The sequence below is a fragment of the Phoca vitulina genome, unplaced genomic scaffold (assembly GCF_004348235.1).
Source record: "Phoca vitulina isolate PV1807 unplaced genomic scaffold, GSC_HSeal_1.0 scaffold36, whole genome shotgun sequence".
Classification (NCBI taxonomy): domain Eukaryota; kingdom Metazoa; phylum Chordata; class Mammalia; order Carnivora; family Phocidae; genus Phoca; species Phoca vitulina.
Window position 1 is genome coordinate 12,094,889 of NW_022589739.1, and position 15,527 is coordinate 12,110,415.

At 48.4% G+C, this 15,527-nt stretch overlaps 1 protein-coding gene across 4 annotated transcripts in view; it reads right to left on the reverse strand.

Moving 5' to 3' along the window:
• STIM1 (stromal interaction molecule 1) overlaps nucleotides 1–5,805 on the reverse strand; it is a 186,930-nt gene extending 181,125 nt beyond the window's left edge. For all 4 annotated transcript variants that reach the window (XM_032426877.1, XM_032426875.1, XM_032426876.1 and 1 more), the window contains exon 1: nucleotides 5,024–5,805. In XM_032426877.1, coding sequence (XP_032282768.1) covers nucleotides 5,024–5,162 — 139 coding nt within the window. In that variant the 5' untranslated portion in view covers nucleotides 5,163–5,805. The remainder of the gene's footprint in view (nucleotides 1–5,023) is intronic.
• Nucleotides 5,806–15,527: the final 9,722 nt, after the last annotated feature.

Sequence of the window (15,527 nt, forward strand, 5' to 3'; positions counted from 1 at the left end):
TGAAAGGTAACATTTCCTTCAATTATATCTTATGGGCAACCAACCACAGTATTAGTAGCGTACCTATGATTTTGTCACCAAAAGAAATGATATTTTCACACCACATTACACTTGCACATATCTCAAAATATTATTTACATTTATCATTACTTCAAGATTATGGTAGTTCTTAGACCTGCCCCTAGATCACATATGACTGCAATCTTCCTGTCTACAGGCTCTCATGCGAGGTAGCCGGCCAAGTATGAAGCAACTCTGCCCAGTTATTGTTCAGCCACCAAACAGTGAGACTCCATGTACTCACACTGGAGACCCAGGCATCTACAATGCCCGTTCCTGCAGCCTTCCCCAAGTCAGACCACCACTCCCTCCTGGTTCCCCTCTGCCTCTACCCAACTCCTCCTTCCAGGAAGTCCTCCCTAGCCACCTCAGCTGAGCCCAACCCACACACAGCTCTCTTAATCCTCAGGCTACACTGTCTACACTGCCTGGTTTTATGCTTCATTAAGCCTGTGCATTATGCTACATTTAATAGTAGCATACCCCCTGCCCCTAGACTTAGACTTCTTTGGTAGCCCTAAGTCTCTTCCATAGCACAAAGCAAGCAGTAAGCACTCATTGTGGATTGAATAACCAATTAAGTCAGGGTCCTTGACTCGATTGTCTTTGTCTAGTTCCACCAATAACCCACTGTGGAACTTGTATTTGATGCTTCTCTGGATGTCAGTTTCCTCATTTGTAAAAATAAGTGGGTTGAACTAACTGATGTTTCCACCTCTTAACTTCTGAATTAGGCAACCACTTTCTATCTCCCAAGATCTGAGAAAAAAATTATGGGGGAAACTGAAATGCCTCCCCCAGCTCTCCCAGGCAGTGTTAGTCACTTGCTCCTCTGGGCTGCCCACAGCCTTGTGTGTGTGTATACAATACCTCTATCACAGCGTGGATCCCAAAGCTGTGAGAGAGTCTATACCCTAAGGGCTGAGGTGGATGCAGGGAGAAGAGTCAGGCTGCCTGGGTTCAAATTCTAACTCTACTCCCTACTTGCTGTACAACCTTGGGCAAGTTTCTTAACCTCTCTCTGATTCCATTTCCTCCAATATAAAACAGGACTAATACTCAGCACACCGGCTGACTGTAAGAATTAAGTGAAATAAAATGTTTGGAACAGTGCCTGCCACACACTAAGCACTAACAAATGTTAGTTGCTATTATTGCTGCTGTTAATTAATGTCTTCCTAGGCACTGAGTTGCTCCTTCAGCTGGATCTCTGTCCTCCTCCCATTCTCCAAACAGTGCTCTGGTCACGCTTTCTTCCGCAGCACCACCACATGATAATATATTTATTTATGTATTTATTTCCTACCTCTCCACTAGACTGTAACCTCCTTTTTTTTTTTTTTTAAAGATTTTATTTACTTATTTGACAGAGAGAGACGCAGCGAGAGAAGGAACACAAGCTGGAGGAGTGGGAGAGGGAGAAGCAGACTTCCTGCTGAGCAGGAGCCCAATGCGGGGCTCAACCCCAGGACCCCGGGATCATGACCTGAGCCGAAGGCAGACGCCTAACGACCGAGCCACCCCGGTGCCCCTAGACTGTCACCTCCTTGAGGGCACAGAACCTATCTGTTCTATTCATCCTTAAATTCCCACCATCAAACATACTGTGTGTGCCACAGAGCAGACACCCAAATATTTGTTGAATAAATAGCACATGAACTGCACTGTTCGAGGTTTGCTGAATAAATTAACCTAGCTAAGGGGTGACTGTCAAAGCTGGGTGCAGATGATGTCCTAGCTGCTCCAGGATTAGTGTGACCCTCTCCCAGCCCCAATATCAGCCTCAGCCAAGCCCCACCCACCTGCCCTTGGCCCTGGTCCAGTTCCGGGAGCTACCCTCAGCTAAAATTAGCATAGCCACCAAGATGGCCAGGCCATTTATAGCCTTGGAGGCAGCAGCAACTAGCTGGGTGGGCAGACAGGGCTCTGGCCTCCCACTCCCACCAGGGGTTGATTGAGAAGCCAGCCTGCAGTGCACAGACTGCCTAGATGCCTATCCTCCACCCTGTTCTGGCTATACTGAGTCACACCACAGTTCCTGATCAGAGGCCCTCAGTATCTCCAACACTGGCAGTCACAACCTGACTCACCTGGGATCCCCCACAAACATTCTGCAGAAAACCTTTTGAGTTTCTGGAAGCAATGAGCCCAGAGTCTACGGGAGGTTCCAAGCATCGGTTCCAGGCCAGCTTCAGAAATGCAGTCCCCAGGGTAGCACGCCCAGGCTCAGATCTTTACTGAGAAAGTGACTTAACACAGGTGGGTGTGCGGGCATCAAAGAGCCAGAAGGTGACAGGAATGGCCTCTCCACTGCCCAACTGAGGGGGCCTCTTAATGGAGCACCTGCCTTCACTGCAGGGACAGGGCTCTAAGGTGGACAGATACATCCAACGAGAGAAAAAATCCAATTCTCTGGCCCCTGCAGAAGACTCTCCAGGGAAGAAAAAGACAGCCCTTTCCATGGATCTCATCAGCTCAGTTACAAGGGCCTGCCTAAATAACGACCGGGAAGAAAGTAACATTCTCTTGGCCCTGCCTACCACTCCTTTAATGGGGCCGGGCCAGAGAAGATGGGAGAAACCTAAGACCTGCCTATAAGACAAGACCCAGTTTCTTCACCTATAAAAAGGGGGATAATACCACCTGCCATGCATTCTACTAGGCTATTATGAGCCTTTTATAGGAAAAATAGCTGTGTAATTGTAAAGTATAAACTATAGAGAACATATAAATTGAGCGGGTATGCCAAATCTGATTAGAGAAATGGCAGCTTTAAGGGCAAGTAAAACTCCTGTGTTCTAAGACTACATGGGGACTGTAAGGCCTACGAGAGTTCCTGACTGCATAAGAAGCTTCTCCCCAAATCCTTTAGCAGAGCCCAGTCCGTAAGCCACCTCTTTGCAAAAAAAATGAGTCCCTGTCTGAGTCAAAGTCCCAGACAGGCCCAAGGGGACAACCTAGAACAACAGTTCTGGGGTCCCCAGGTTCCCACAAACTACAATCATGCCTAGCTCCTAGGGTCTCTCTCTGAGACTTCCCTCCCTGGGATTCAGTATTATTATGACAACAGAAACTAATTTCTGAACTGAGAGGAATCAAGGCCTAAGTGATAGAGTCAGCATAGCCAGGCCTCTGAGATATGTTGTGAGGAGGGCTGTCCCCACAAGCTCAAGTCATGGGGTGGTTCTGAGGGATGCTGGAATGCCTCTTACCTTAGGCAGGTGTGTCCACACAAACACACACACACACACAATCTTCTCGATAGCAAGCTAATGCCTAAAGTTCAGAATTTCATCCCTTTAGCTCATGTCTAAAATATAAAACACCTCCTCCCCCCCAAAAAAGATATTCATTTTATGTCAGGCACTCATATTTTAGGGGGAGAAAAGGACATTTTATCTGTTATAAACAGGAATGTCACTGAGACAGCAGAGATGTTCCTAGGGTTCCTAGGATCTACTTCACAGTTTGATCTACATCTGCCTAGTAGACTTTCCCTTCACAGCCCAATGAAAATCAAGCTTTGAGCTACATTTCAGGGGCCAAGGAGATACCATATGGAGGAACAAGATTAATCTGCAAGAAAGACCAATCTTCAAAATAACAGCCTACGGGGCGCCTGGGTGGCTCAGTCGTTAAGCGTCTGCCTTCAGCTCAGGTTGTGATCCCAGGGTCCTGGGATGCAGCCCTGAATCGGGCTCCCTGCTCTGCGGGAAGCCTGCTTCTCCCTCTCCCACTCCCCCTGCTTGTGCTCTCTCTCTCGCTGTGTCTCTCTCTGTCAAATAAATAAATAAAATCTTTTAAAAAAATAAAATAAAATAAAAAATTAAAAAACAAAATAATAGCCTAGGTGCTATGCTTGTACGTAGCGCAACCCTACTTGCAACTCAGCCCTTCAGGTACACCCAGCCCAATCAAAGAAGTTAAAAGAGAGGGTTTTCGGAGAAAGGGTCTATCATCAAAGCCAACATCTGGATCCATCCATGAAACCTCCCAGCCACCATGACCTATGTTTCCTTTTCCTCCTATATCAATGGGTATCCACTGAGCAGTCCCCTCATAAAGAACTCAGCTATAAACACTCCCTAATCCGCAACCCACTGCTTTGGATAGATCACGGTGACAGGGTGAGAGAAATGGGGAAAGAAAACTGAATTCCTTCTAAGTCTTGTGTAAAACAACTGAATTTTAAAAGTATTCTTTTCTTTTGCATTCTGCACCAGAACTCCAGGGCTCCTGATACCTGACAAGGCTCCATGAGTGCATAAGGAAAAACAGGACAGATCAAAAATATCATAGAATTCCTACCCTCATCAGTCAGAAGAAATGGAATAAATCAACAAGTGGCCCCAGAAATTATACCATACCCACAATAAGAAAAAGCCATTTAACTCCCTAGCGGTAAATAGTATTCCATCTAAAGAACTGCCTTGATATTTCAAATGGGATAGCTAAAAGACAGCGGATTACCTAAGGGAAGGGAGGGACTAAGTTTCCCACGCTTGTTGGAACAGAAAGGCACACCTCAACACCAAGCTATAGGGCAACAGAGTTGGCCCAGGCCTGACTTTCCCTGCCCAACCCAAGTAGCCTCAACCTCCCCTGTGCTGCCAAGTGCTGAAACTGGCCAAAAGCAATAGACTTATCATGGCCAACAGACATCATTTGCCTAGGCCATTCTTCCAGACAAGTAGTCCTGAGAAGGGGTCCTGGCTTGCTGATCTGAAAGGCCAAGGTGCCCGAAAGGCCAACCCCTTCTCACTGCCAACAAAAGACATCCTGGGGAGAGAGGAGGAAAGTTGTTCGTCAGGGACAGACATTAGCCATGGCTCCTGAACAGAAAGAACTCCTTGGACTACTCAGAACAGGCAGTGCCATCAGCCGCACATGTAGAAACCTAAGGTTCAACTTGCCCACTCAGGCACCTCAGTCCAGCCCAGTCCAGCCCGTGGCAAGGCCTTACCTGCCGCAGTGGACTCCTCAGAACTGGCCCCCGAGCCAGCTCCTGTCGCCTTCTCGCTGTGGCTATGGCTGAAGCTCTGGCCGTGATGCAGGAGGAGCCCCCAGAGGAGCCACAGGGCAACACGGGCGCACACATCCATGACTCCAGGTCTCAGTCAACATGCGCCTGATGTGGACACCTCAGGATCCCAGAGCAAAGCCGGGAGCCCAGAAGTGTAGCCGACAGTCCTGGAACCCCAGGCAAGAGGCCCTCGAGGTGCCGCAGCTGTCCAGCCACCCGCCGGCCTGCCTCCTACCACAGCCAAAGGTCAAGTGCTCCAAGTTTGGGCGCGGGAGGAGGGCGGGTTCCTCCGGTCCAACAGTGGGTCCGCCGGAGCTGCGGCGGCCTGAGCGCCGAGTCTGCTCCAGCCGCTTCCGGAGAGTTTGGACAGGGTGGCTGCGGGGCCGCTGTCAGCTCCGCAGCGGGCTACACCTCTGCGGGAGGAGGCGGACGGGCGGAATCTCCCGCGGGCACCGGAGTGGGGGAGGGAGGGAAGAGAGGGGAAGAGGGGGGCACCTGGCCTCTCCCCGCCGAGTAGCCGCGAGCAGCACAGGCTCGGGGAGGGCGTGCAACTCGCAGGTCCCCGCGGGCGCGGGCGGCTCCGGGATCCCAGGCCTCCTAGGCCGAGGTCAGCGCCCCCGCCCAGTCCCGTGCCCAGGCGGCCGGCGATGCCCAGGTTCAGCAGGCGGACGCGCACTGGCCAGGCCCGGGACAGCGGCTCCCCGGCAGGCTGGCGGGCGGCGCGGGGCGGGCCCGGGGCGGGCGGGGGCGTGCTCTCCTGCAGGCCCGCCCCGCGCCGCCCGGCCCCCAGCGAAGCCCGGCCCGCCCCAGCGCCGGGCTTATCCCGGAATAACCTGTTAGAGGCAGCTGCCGGGTGCCCCCAGCCCGCGGTGGGCTCTCCCCGGCCCGGGTCCGCACTAGTGTCTGCCAGGACCCCCCTCCCGCGCCAAGGGTCGGGTCCCGGCCTCCCCTTCCCCCACGGGAGGCTCTCCCGCTCTAACCGCCCGCGTATGGGCGGGCGCGCCCCGGACACGCAGTAGCTCAGGTAACCCAGGCCTGCGGCGACGGCGGCAGTAACTGCCCTGCCCGGATCTCCGGGCCTCGGTGCTGTTCCACTCGCCTCAGCTCTAGAGCCGGGCTGGACAGAGGCCCCCGGCACAACGATTGCTGTCCCGGGATGCCTGAAGCGACAACGGCCTGGCCGGGTTGGGCCGGGGGCACGCTCCCAGCCCCCCCACTTCGGGCCGGCTTTCAGGCTCCGCCCTCCCGCCGCGCCGCGCAGCCAATCAGCTTCCTCCTCTCTGCAGTTTAGGAACCTGCGCGCTTAGTCACCCGCGCGCAGTGGCCCCTGGCGGGCAAATCTGGGTGCTGCAGGCCGGACTCGAGCTCCTGGGAGGCCCTGCCCCTTTGCAGAGGGGTTGGGGAGTGAAGCAAGGATCCGCCCCGGGGCAACCCATTCGGGACTGCGAGTGTTTTCAGAGGAAATGATGCCAGGTAACAAAATGAAACGTCCAAAACACTATAGTTAAAATTGCCCTACACATCCCTTAAGTCTCGGCTAAAGGACCCCATCTGCCCATCTGCTGACTCCCTTCCCGCCTCATTCAAGCAAAGTCGGATGCCCTCCTTTAACTGTCACAGCCCGTTTTCCCACCTGCCCCTCAAATCCCCTCCCCTTTGAGGTTTTTGTGGGTAGGGCCTGTGGCTGGTTCCTCTCTGCCTCTCACTCGCCCAGCTCTGTGTCGCTTGGAGGAGGTGTTGGCGACTTAGAATGAGTGCCCCAATGAAGAGAGCCGCGCCTGGGCCTCCTTCAACAGAGCCTGCATTTCCTGTTCTCTCTCGAGCATGCTGTCAGCAGATCTTTACTAAAACCTGCTCTGTGCCCTACCCTGCCCTTGGCACCGGAGGCAGGGGAAGGAATTAGGCGCAGTCTCTCTGACTGACAGTGCTAAGCCAGCTACCTGTTCTGAGCGAGCCCTCTGAAGACCAGGAACATGGATTTGCTCAACAGCTGCCTGGCTTAGGGGTTAGGCTGTTGATATAAAAATACACTTCTAACGTCATCTACTACCACTCTTCCCCACTCTCAAGCTCCAAGCACACTGGCCTTCTTTAAGTTCCTCCAACACATTGAACCTTCACCACCCCACCTTTGTATCTGCTGTTGCTTCTGCCTGAAACACTCTCCCCTTTACCTCCAGCTCCCCGTGTAGCTGCTCTTTCCTTCTTCCAGATACAATTCAAGGTCTCCTCCTCAGAAACTCCCATTTCTGACCAGCGCCTCAGGTCCAGAATTAGACCATACAGATGTCCGCCTCCCTCCACCCCATAAGATTGAGTTTTCAAAGGTCAGGGGGTTGTGTCTTATTCATCTTTGAGAAAGGAGGATGCAGCCATAGGCCCAGCACAAAGTAAGTGCTCAGTAAAAGTTGGTAGACATGAGTTAATTCATTTGATCACTAAAATATTTATTGAATAACAACTCTGTGCTGGGAAACTGGCCGGAACAGAAGATGAGCACCCGACCTAGGTTCTACTAGACATATGCTCTGAGTCAGGGGCCTTAAGCTCAAATGGCAAAGTTGGTAGACAGATAGCACAATCGAGAGAAGTAGGTGAATAATAGGGAGTGGTGGGGACTATGGCACAATGGAGAAAAGGCAGGAAGGTGGACTCAGTATTGCTGGATCATCTTTAAGAGAAGTTGGAAAGCTGGACTTTTACATGACATATCCCCTTTTTTAGTACTAGCAATTAATTAAAAGTAAAAAGCCCTAGGACACCTAGGTGGCTCAATCAGTTGCTTGTCTCCCTTCGGCTCATGTCATGATCCCAGGGTCCTGGGACTGAGTCCCACATTGGGCTCCTTGCTCAGCAGGGAGCCTGCTTCTCCCTCTGCCTGCTTGTGCTTTCTCTCTCTCTGACCAAAAAAAAAAAGTCTTAAAGAAAATAAATAAATAAATAACAGTAAAAGCCCTGTATGGACCATATAAACACATTTGCAGTGTAAATTAATCACTCAGATTGCTAGCTTGTCGCTTCTACCTAAGCCAACTTGCCTACTCACTCATTTGTCTAAAAGAATACCCCAGAAAAAAAGAAAGTAAAACATGTTTAACTTCCTTTAAACTTGACTGCATTATTTCTCTTAGCTACCACATGATTTTTTAGGGAGTATGGGTGCATAACCCATTTGATACAAAAAGCCTGGGTCTTGAAGGCAGGAAATGAGGGTCTGTTACCAATTCACACCAAGAACTTGAACCTGTCAAAGCATGTTGTGTTTCCTGTGAGGCTAAAATGGTGGCTGGGAACTAATAACAGAATTAGCATATGAGGTGCCTGGTTGGCTCAGTCAGTAGAGCATGCAACCCTTGATCTCAGGGTCCTGAGTTCAAGCCCCACATTGGGTGTGGAGCCTACTTAATTTTAGAAGAGAGAAGAAAGAAGAGAAAGAAGGAAAGGAAGGAAGGAAGGAAGGAAGGAAGGAAGGAAGGAAGAAAAAGAAAGAAAGAAAGAAAGAAAGAAAGAAAGAAAGAAAGAAAGAAAGAAAGAAAGAAAGAAAGAGAATTAGCATATGATCCAGCAATTCCACTTCTGGATATACACTCAAAAAAATTGAAAACAGGGCGCCTGGGTGGCTCAGTCGTTAAGCGTCTGCCTTCGGCTCAGGTCATGATCCCAGGGTCCTGGGATCGAGTCCCACATCGGGCTCCCTCCTCGGCGGGAAGCCTACTCTCCCTCTCCCACTCCTGCTGCTTGTGTTCCTGCTCTCGCTATCTCTGTCTCTGTCAAATAAATAAATAAAATCTTAAAAAAAAAAATTTAAAAACAGGGTCTCAAAGATATATTTGTACACCCATGTTCATAGCAGCACTGTTCACAATAGCCAAAAGGTAGAATCTGAATGGAAAGACAAATGAATAAACAAAATGTGGTATATACATACAGTGGAATATTATTCCACCTTAAAAAGGAAGAAAATTCTACATGCTACAACATGCATGAACTTTGAGGACATTTTGCTAAGTAAAATAAGTTGATCACAAAAGATAAATACTATATGATTCTACTTATATGAGGTACCTAAAGTAGTGAAATTCAGAGAGACAGAAAGTAGGATAGTGGTTGCCAGGAGAGGATAGGGAATTGTTTAAAGGATATAGTTCAGTATTTAAAGATTGGTTGCAAAACAATGTGAATGTACCTAACATGACTGAACTATGCACTTAAAAATGGCGAAGAAGGGGCGCCTGGGTGGCTCAGTTGGTTAAGTGTCTGCTTTGGCTCAGGTCATGATCCCGGGGTCCTGGGATGAGCCCCATGTCTGGTTCCTGCTCAGTGGGGAGTCAGCTTCTCCCTCTGCCTCTGCCCCTCCTCCCAGTTCATGCTCACTCTCTTCCTCTCTCTCAAAATAAATAAAATCTTTTTTAAAAATGGTGAAGAAGATAAACTTTATGTTCTGTGTATTTTACCACAATTAAAACAAAAATAAAAGTAAACGGTATCTGGGAACCAAAGCCATGGCCTAGATAACAGGAGGAACAATTTGGTTTCCTCTCTCTGCCTCCAAAATCATGATTAACATCAGAGAAACTAGTTCCCAGGGCACCTGGGTGGCTCAGTGGGTTAAGTGTCTGCCTTCGGCTCAGGTCCTGATCCCAGGAACCTGGGAATGAGCCCCCAATGGGCTCCCTGCTCAGCAGGGGAGCCTGCTTTTCCCTCTCTCTCTGACTCTCCCCTTTGCTCATGCACTCTCTCTCTCTCAAATAAATAAATAAAATCTTTAGAAAAAAAAGAGCCAGTTCCCCTCTGGATCTCAGTCTCCCCAACTATAGGATGTATAAGTGCCAGATTATTAAATTCAGTTTGGCTTTAATATTCTACAAAACAGGAAAATCCTGAGACCTCATGAATCTTCCTGGATCTGAAGCTATGACTCTCACTTCAACAGTCCCTGTGTTGGGTCCTCATGTGAGTGTAGCCTCTGCAAGAACCCTTCATCACATTGTGAGTGTCAAGAGGAAACAGAGAGCTTTTTTTTTTCCCATCTGTCTTTTTTAAACCTATACACCAAGCCTTTACCGTACACCAGGTGTATCTCCCTTGAATTGCTCTCAGGGCCTTGCTCCTGATATTCTGCAGATGTTGGTTAAATCAAATTGGACTAACAATTCTCGTGCCTCTATTCCACTCTTTGCCCGAGCTTTCACATCAAACATCTTCTCTCTCATTCACAAGAGCTCTGCTAGGTAAGACAGAGGCTATACTCATTATAGATAAAGAAACTAAGGCTAAGGCCACAACACCAAGCTCTCTCCTTTGGAATTTTCTCTCTATCCTGTAAGTCTCAGCTCCAGTGAAAGAAAAGCATCCATGCCTTGACCAATGATGACAGCATAGCATGAACCAAAAGTTGTGATTAGTCAAAAAAAAAAAAAAAAAGAAAAGATCCAGCTCAAAACTTACCCCTTCCTTCCTTTGCCACCTTGCCTGACTTGCCCAACTTGCCCTGTGTCTCCAGTCTTCTGCTATAACTTAGAGTACTTATACAACTGGATTATGATTATCTCATAAGTATCTGTCTTCCCTATTAGCTTCTGGGTTCATCAGGGATTGAACTTCATTCATCTTCATACTCTCCCAGGCTAGGACTTGACCAGGTACAAACCTGGTACTCAATAAAAGTGTGTGAATGAATGATGTGTGTTCTCTATGAACTGGCTGTCATGTCTCTAGCTGTCATTCATCGACACCACAGGGTTTCTGGTTACCCATAGCTTTCATTTGGAAAATGACAGTATCTTCAGTAGAAGTGCCATAAAGAGTCCTACATCTGCTCACAAAAGTTTAGTTTAGAATCCCTGAGTTTGGGGATTTGTGTTATCAGTGGCGTCCCCTGGTGTCCAAAAATGGCAAGTACAGCTATCACTGAGAAACTGCCCAGGGTCTGGCTGGGTAGGAGTGAGTAAAGAGATTTTGGCTTCTAGCAATTCTTCCCATACTAGTTTCACAAAGAAAATCACCTCCTCTTCCAAAATCAGATCTAGGATCTTAGTACCAATGTTCATTTATTGATTTAACATACTGAGCACCTGTTCATAACAACCCAGTTCCTATCCTCAAAGAGCTCAGTTTTGAAGGGAACTCTCTATATGAACAGTAATTAGTACTTGTTGATAATGTCTCGAGAGGAATTGGTACAGGGTCAGGTGCGGGAAAACAGAGGAGGAGCAAGTAACTGCCTAAAGCAATCAGAGGGTGTGCAGAGGCACACTACTGGGGTGAGGGGGAGGGGTTCTGGAATTAGATTGCCTAGATTCACATCTTGGCACTGTGGTCTGACCACACAAACTGAATTGTTCCTGGGTCACACCAGGGCTGAAGAAGGAGGAATTCCCAGAGGGGATTATGCCAAATGAGGTGGGTACCACCCAGTTTGGAAAACCTCAAAGATGCAAAGGTGCCCTGGAGGCAAACAGGGCAACTATTGTTCCACCAGCCTGGGAGGAGGGACCCTCCTAGAAGATAAGGCCAGGCCCTAGCCCTTCCTGCCCCCATCTAGTTAGTTCCTCAGAGGGAATCAGGAACGGTGGATCAGAGGACGCAACTCTAGAACTCTGTTTCATTTGTCACTTCCCGTTTGTTCTTTTTGTTATCTCCTGTCTTGCTCATCATCTTCCCATGTCATGAAATGGGACATCAGGCTTGTCTTTGGGGGTAGCAATAAAGAACAGTAACGAAGGGGAGACTCCTACTTCTCCTAAGGCAGGCTGAGAGAGAGAACACCAGGGAATCAAGAGAAGCCCCATCAGAGACAAAGGAAAACTCAGATTTAGGGTTAGTCTGAAGAGGCTGAGACTGAGACTGAGCAGAAGACCCTTGTGAGCCCCTGGTGAGCTATAGGGGACCGTGCTCATACAGACTAGGCTGGGAAGACCTGTTTGGAAGACACCAGGGCAGAGGTGAAATCATTTCAAGGCTTTTTTTCCTCCTCCTTTCTGTCTCCGCCCTGCTCTTTTAGGGGAACCAAGTCATGGACATATAGAGAAATTAATGTTTGTTGTACCCTGGGCAATCTGCTAGGCATTCTACTTGCATTCTCTCATTTAATCCTCACAATCCCACGAAGCATGTAGTATTGTCATTCCCATTTAAAAATGGAAATAAATAGCTCTGTTCTATGCTCTTACAGCACATAATCACCTCTTTAAGATCTATCTCCCTTGCTAGTTACATCAGAATAGGGACTTATCTATGTTTTCACCACTGCGTCATTAACATGTGACATTATACCTAGCCCAGAGAAGGTTTTCAATAAATAGGAGTTCAAGGAATGAATGAGAGAGTTCATGTGACTTGTCAAAGGCCGCTACGAAAGTGGTACAACTAGGATTTGAATCCTGGACTGTCTGGCTTCAGAACTGTCTATGATCTCTCTGTTTTACCCCCCACCGGGTACTTTCATATATTGTCTCTCTTCTGAATGTCCCAGCCCGTGTGCTTGCTTCTCAGCTGCTTGTGAGCACAAACATACACCACCTACCAAGAGCTCACCTATTCAGGGAAAGCAAGTGAGAGAGTAGGAAGAAGAAACAGCCCTATGGGGCCTGTGCCCTCTTCCTATACTCTTCAGCTAAGCATCCTCCTCCTCCAAGAAACCTTTGCAGACACTCCCACCCCATTACCTGTCTCCCACTCCTGTGGCCTTATTGGCCCATCCTATATCTGTGCCCTAAAAGTGGCTCTAAGTCATCTGGCCTCTAATGGTTCTACCCAGATCAGTGCTTTATTACTGCAATTTTCTTCCACAGATGTATACTGAAGACAAATGGGTGCTGAGGCCTGCCTGTGCCGGGCCCAGTGGGTGAACACAAAGATGAATCAGACACAACCTCAAAGGACTTATAGTCAGTGGGGGAGACAGACATTAGGCACAGATACAATTAACTAGAACACAAAGCAAGATGACCTAAATGGTATTAAAGAACTATGAGCAATAAGCTACACGCATAAGCCTTAATTACTTAATTATTATTCTAAAGAGTGTATCATAGAAAGTCAGAGCTCAAAAGCATCATCTGATTTAACCCCTTGTTTTCCACTGGAGGAGGCTGAGACCCAGAGAAGGGTGAGGCCTAGCCTAAGGTCTCAGTAGCCAGTCTACTTCAGGCCCTCTGAAGCGCAGCGCAGGGCTCTTTCTTCTTCCTCCCGTATTTTCATATGCAGCAGCCCCATATCCCACCAGATCATGAAATCCTCAAGGTCAAGTCAGGCTCTCCCACTTAAGCAAGCTGAACCAGGGCCAGGCATGCCGATGACCAAGGGCTCTGGAAATTCAGTCTGACCCTACGCTGCCAATCCAGCCTTTTGGTTTACTGCGTGTTATGTGTACCCTCTTCTTACCACTATGCTTCTAAATTTGATTTTCGAATTTTTTTTGCAGGAAACTTTAAAAAAATAAGCTCTTGGGGCACCTGGGGGGCGCAGTCAGTTGAGGCCCCGACTCTTGGCTAGAGTCATGATCTCAGGCTCTGTGCTCAGTGCAGAGTTTGCTTGGGATTGTCTGTCCCTCTCCCTCTGTCCCTTCCCCTCATGTTCGCTTTCTCTCTCTCTCAAATAAATAAATAAATCTTAAAAAAAAAAAAAAAAACTCTTTATCCAGAACACTAGTATATAAATCAGATAAAAGTAAACTAACTCTGGTTGAAGGGAAGGGGGGCCAGAGCCCCACTATTTTCCCGCCTTCAAGTCCTGGGAAGGGAACTCTAGGAACTCAGCTCAAAAAACCTTTGTTCTGGGACATAATTTTTAGTGGCTTCATAGAAGCTGCTTTAGTATGTAGTCCTCCACTGAACCCTGTCTTTTATGGAAACTCACAATCCTTTCTTCATCAGCAAACACCAAGCACCAGCCATGTGCTCCCAGTAAGGTATAGAGGGGAATCAGATTTTCCTTTTGTCTTTCCTGCTCTCCTCTTCTCCACACAGAGGAGTCTATCCCAACTGCTACGGGGAGGGAGGAGACAGACCCAAAATCCACCTAGGAGGATCAGGACAAGCTTCCCCAGAAGGCTTATAGAGAATGAATACACCTACTCAGTCATCTACCAGCCTGAATCTGACAGAGGCTCTCCTTCGTTGTCCTATATCTTACCCCCAGCTGTATGTCCTGTTGAGCACATAGGAAATATGTCTAGCCAAAATTCAGACGTACTGTGAGTGTAAAACACATACCAGATTTCAAAGCCTTAGTACAAAAAAAGAATGAAAATATCCTATTCATTTGTATAGTCAATAATTTTTATATTGGTTATAGGTTGAATGATAATATTTTTGATATATTGGGCTAAGTAAAACATATCATTAAAATTATTTTTACCTGTTTCTTTTTCCTTTTTTTTTTTTTAAGATTATTTATTTATTTATTTGACAAAGAGAGAGAGAGATAGCAAGAGCAGGAACACAAGCAGGGGCAGTGGGAGAGGGAGAAGCAGGCTTCCCTCCGAGCAGGGAGCCCGATGTGGGACTTGATTCCAGGACTCTGGGATCATGACCTGAGCCGAAGGCAGACACTTAACCATCTGAGCTACCCAGGCGCCCCTTCTTTTTACTTTTTTAAAAATGTCATCACTAGAAGATTTTAAGTTACATATGTGGCTTACATTATTTGCACTAGACAGCACTGGGAGAGACTATCAACTGCTTGGCAGAAGTGGGGTGTGTGTGCACCTGTGTTGTAGGAGGAGGGATGATGGCAGCCAGGGAGGGCGTATCCATTCGGGCCAAATTGTGAAAGTCTGAGTGGATTTCGCCTGGCAATCAATACAGGAAAGAAGGCAAGGCCGAGGGAATAGAATCAGCAAAGACCCAAAGGTCCGTGGGCAGGCATGTTGTGTTTAGGAAACTCGTTCTTATAGCATGATTGTTCTTTAAAGGCATTTGTTGAATGTTTATTTTGAGCCAGGCATTGACAGCACGCCTTTTACATCCATTCTCATGTTATCTCCACAACTATAGGATGAAGGAGAGGTTATCCTATTTTACCAAAGATAGAACGGAGGCTCTGAAAGGTTAAGCTATTTATTCTCGGAGTTGTTCGTCTTCTTTATCTGGAAAGCCTCTTGGAGACAGGGAGCCTGTCTTAAACGCCTCTCAGTTTTCCTCCACAGGACCCAGCACGGAGCTGTGCACGTAGTAGGCGCTCAGAAAGTTTGTGCTGAAGGAAGGAAGGATATCCATTCTGGAGTCAGAGCTCCACGCGCAAGACCTGGGTGCAGAAGCACCAGAGGGCGCCCACGAGCCCGCCCACCCCTTGGTCCCCAGGGCGCCGGCAGGATCTCGGGCCTGGGTGCGGCCCTGCAGCTCTAAGCAGTTGCGCGCCCCGACGAGAAGAGCAGGCGAGGGGAGCCATACGTCCTGCGCCCGCCCCGCCCCCTCCCCAGAGCCCGGGCGCACCGAGCAGC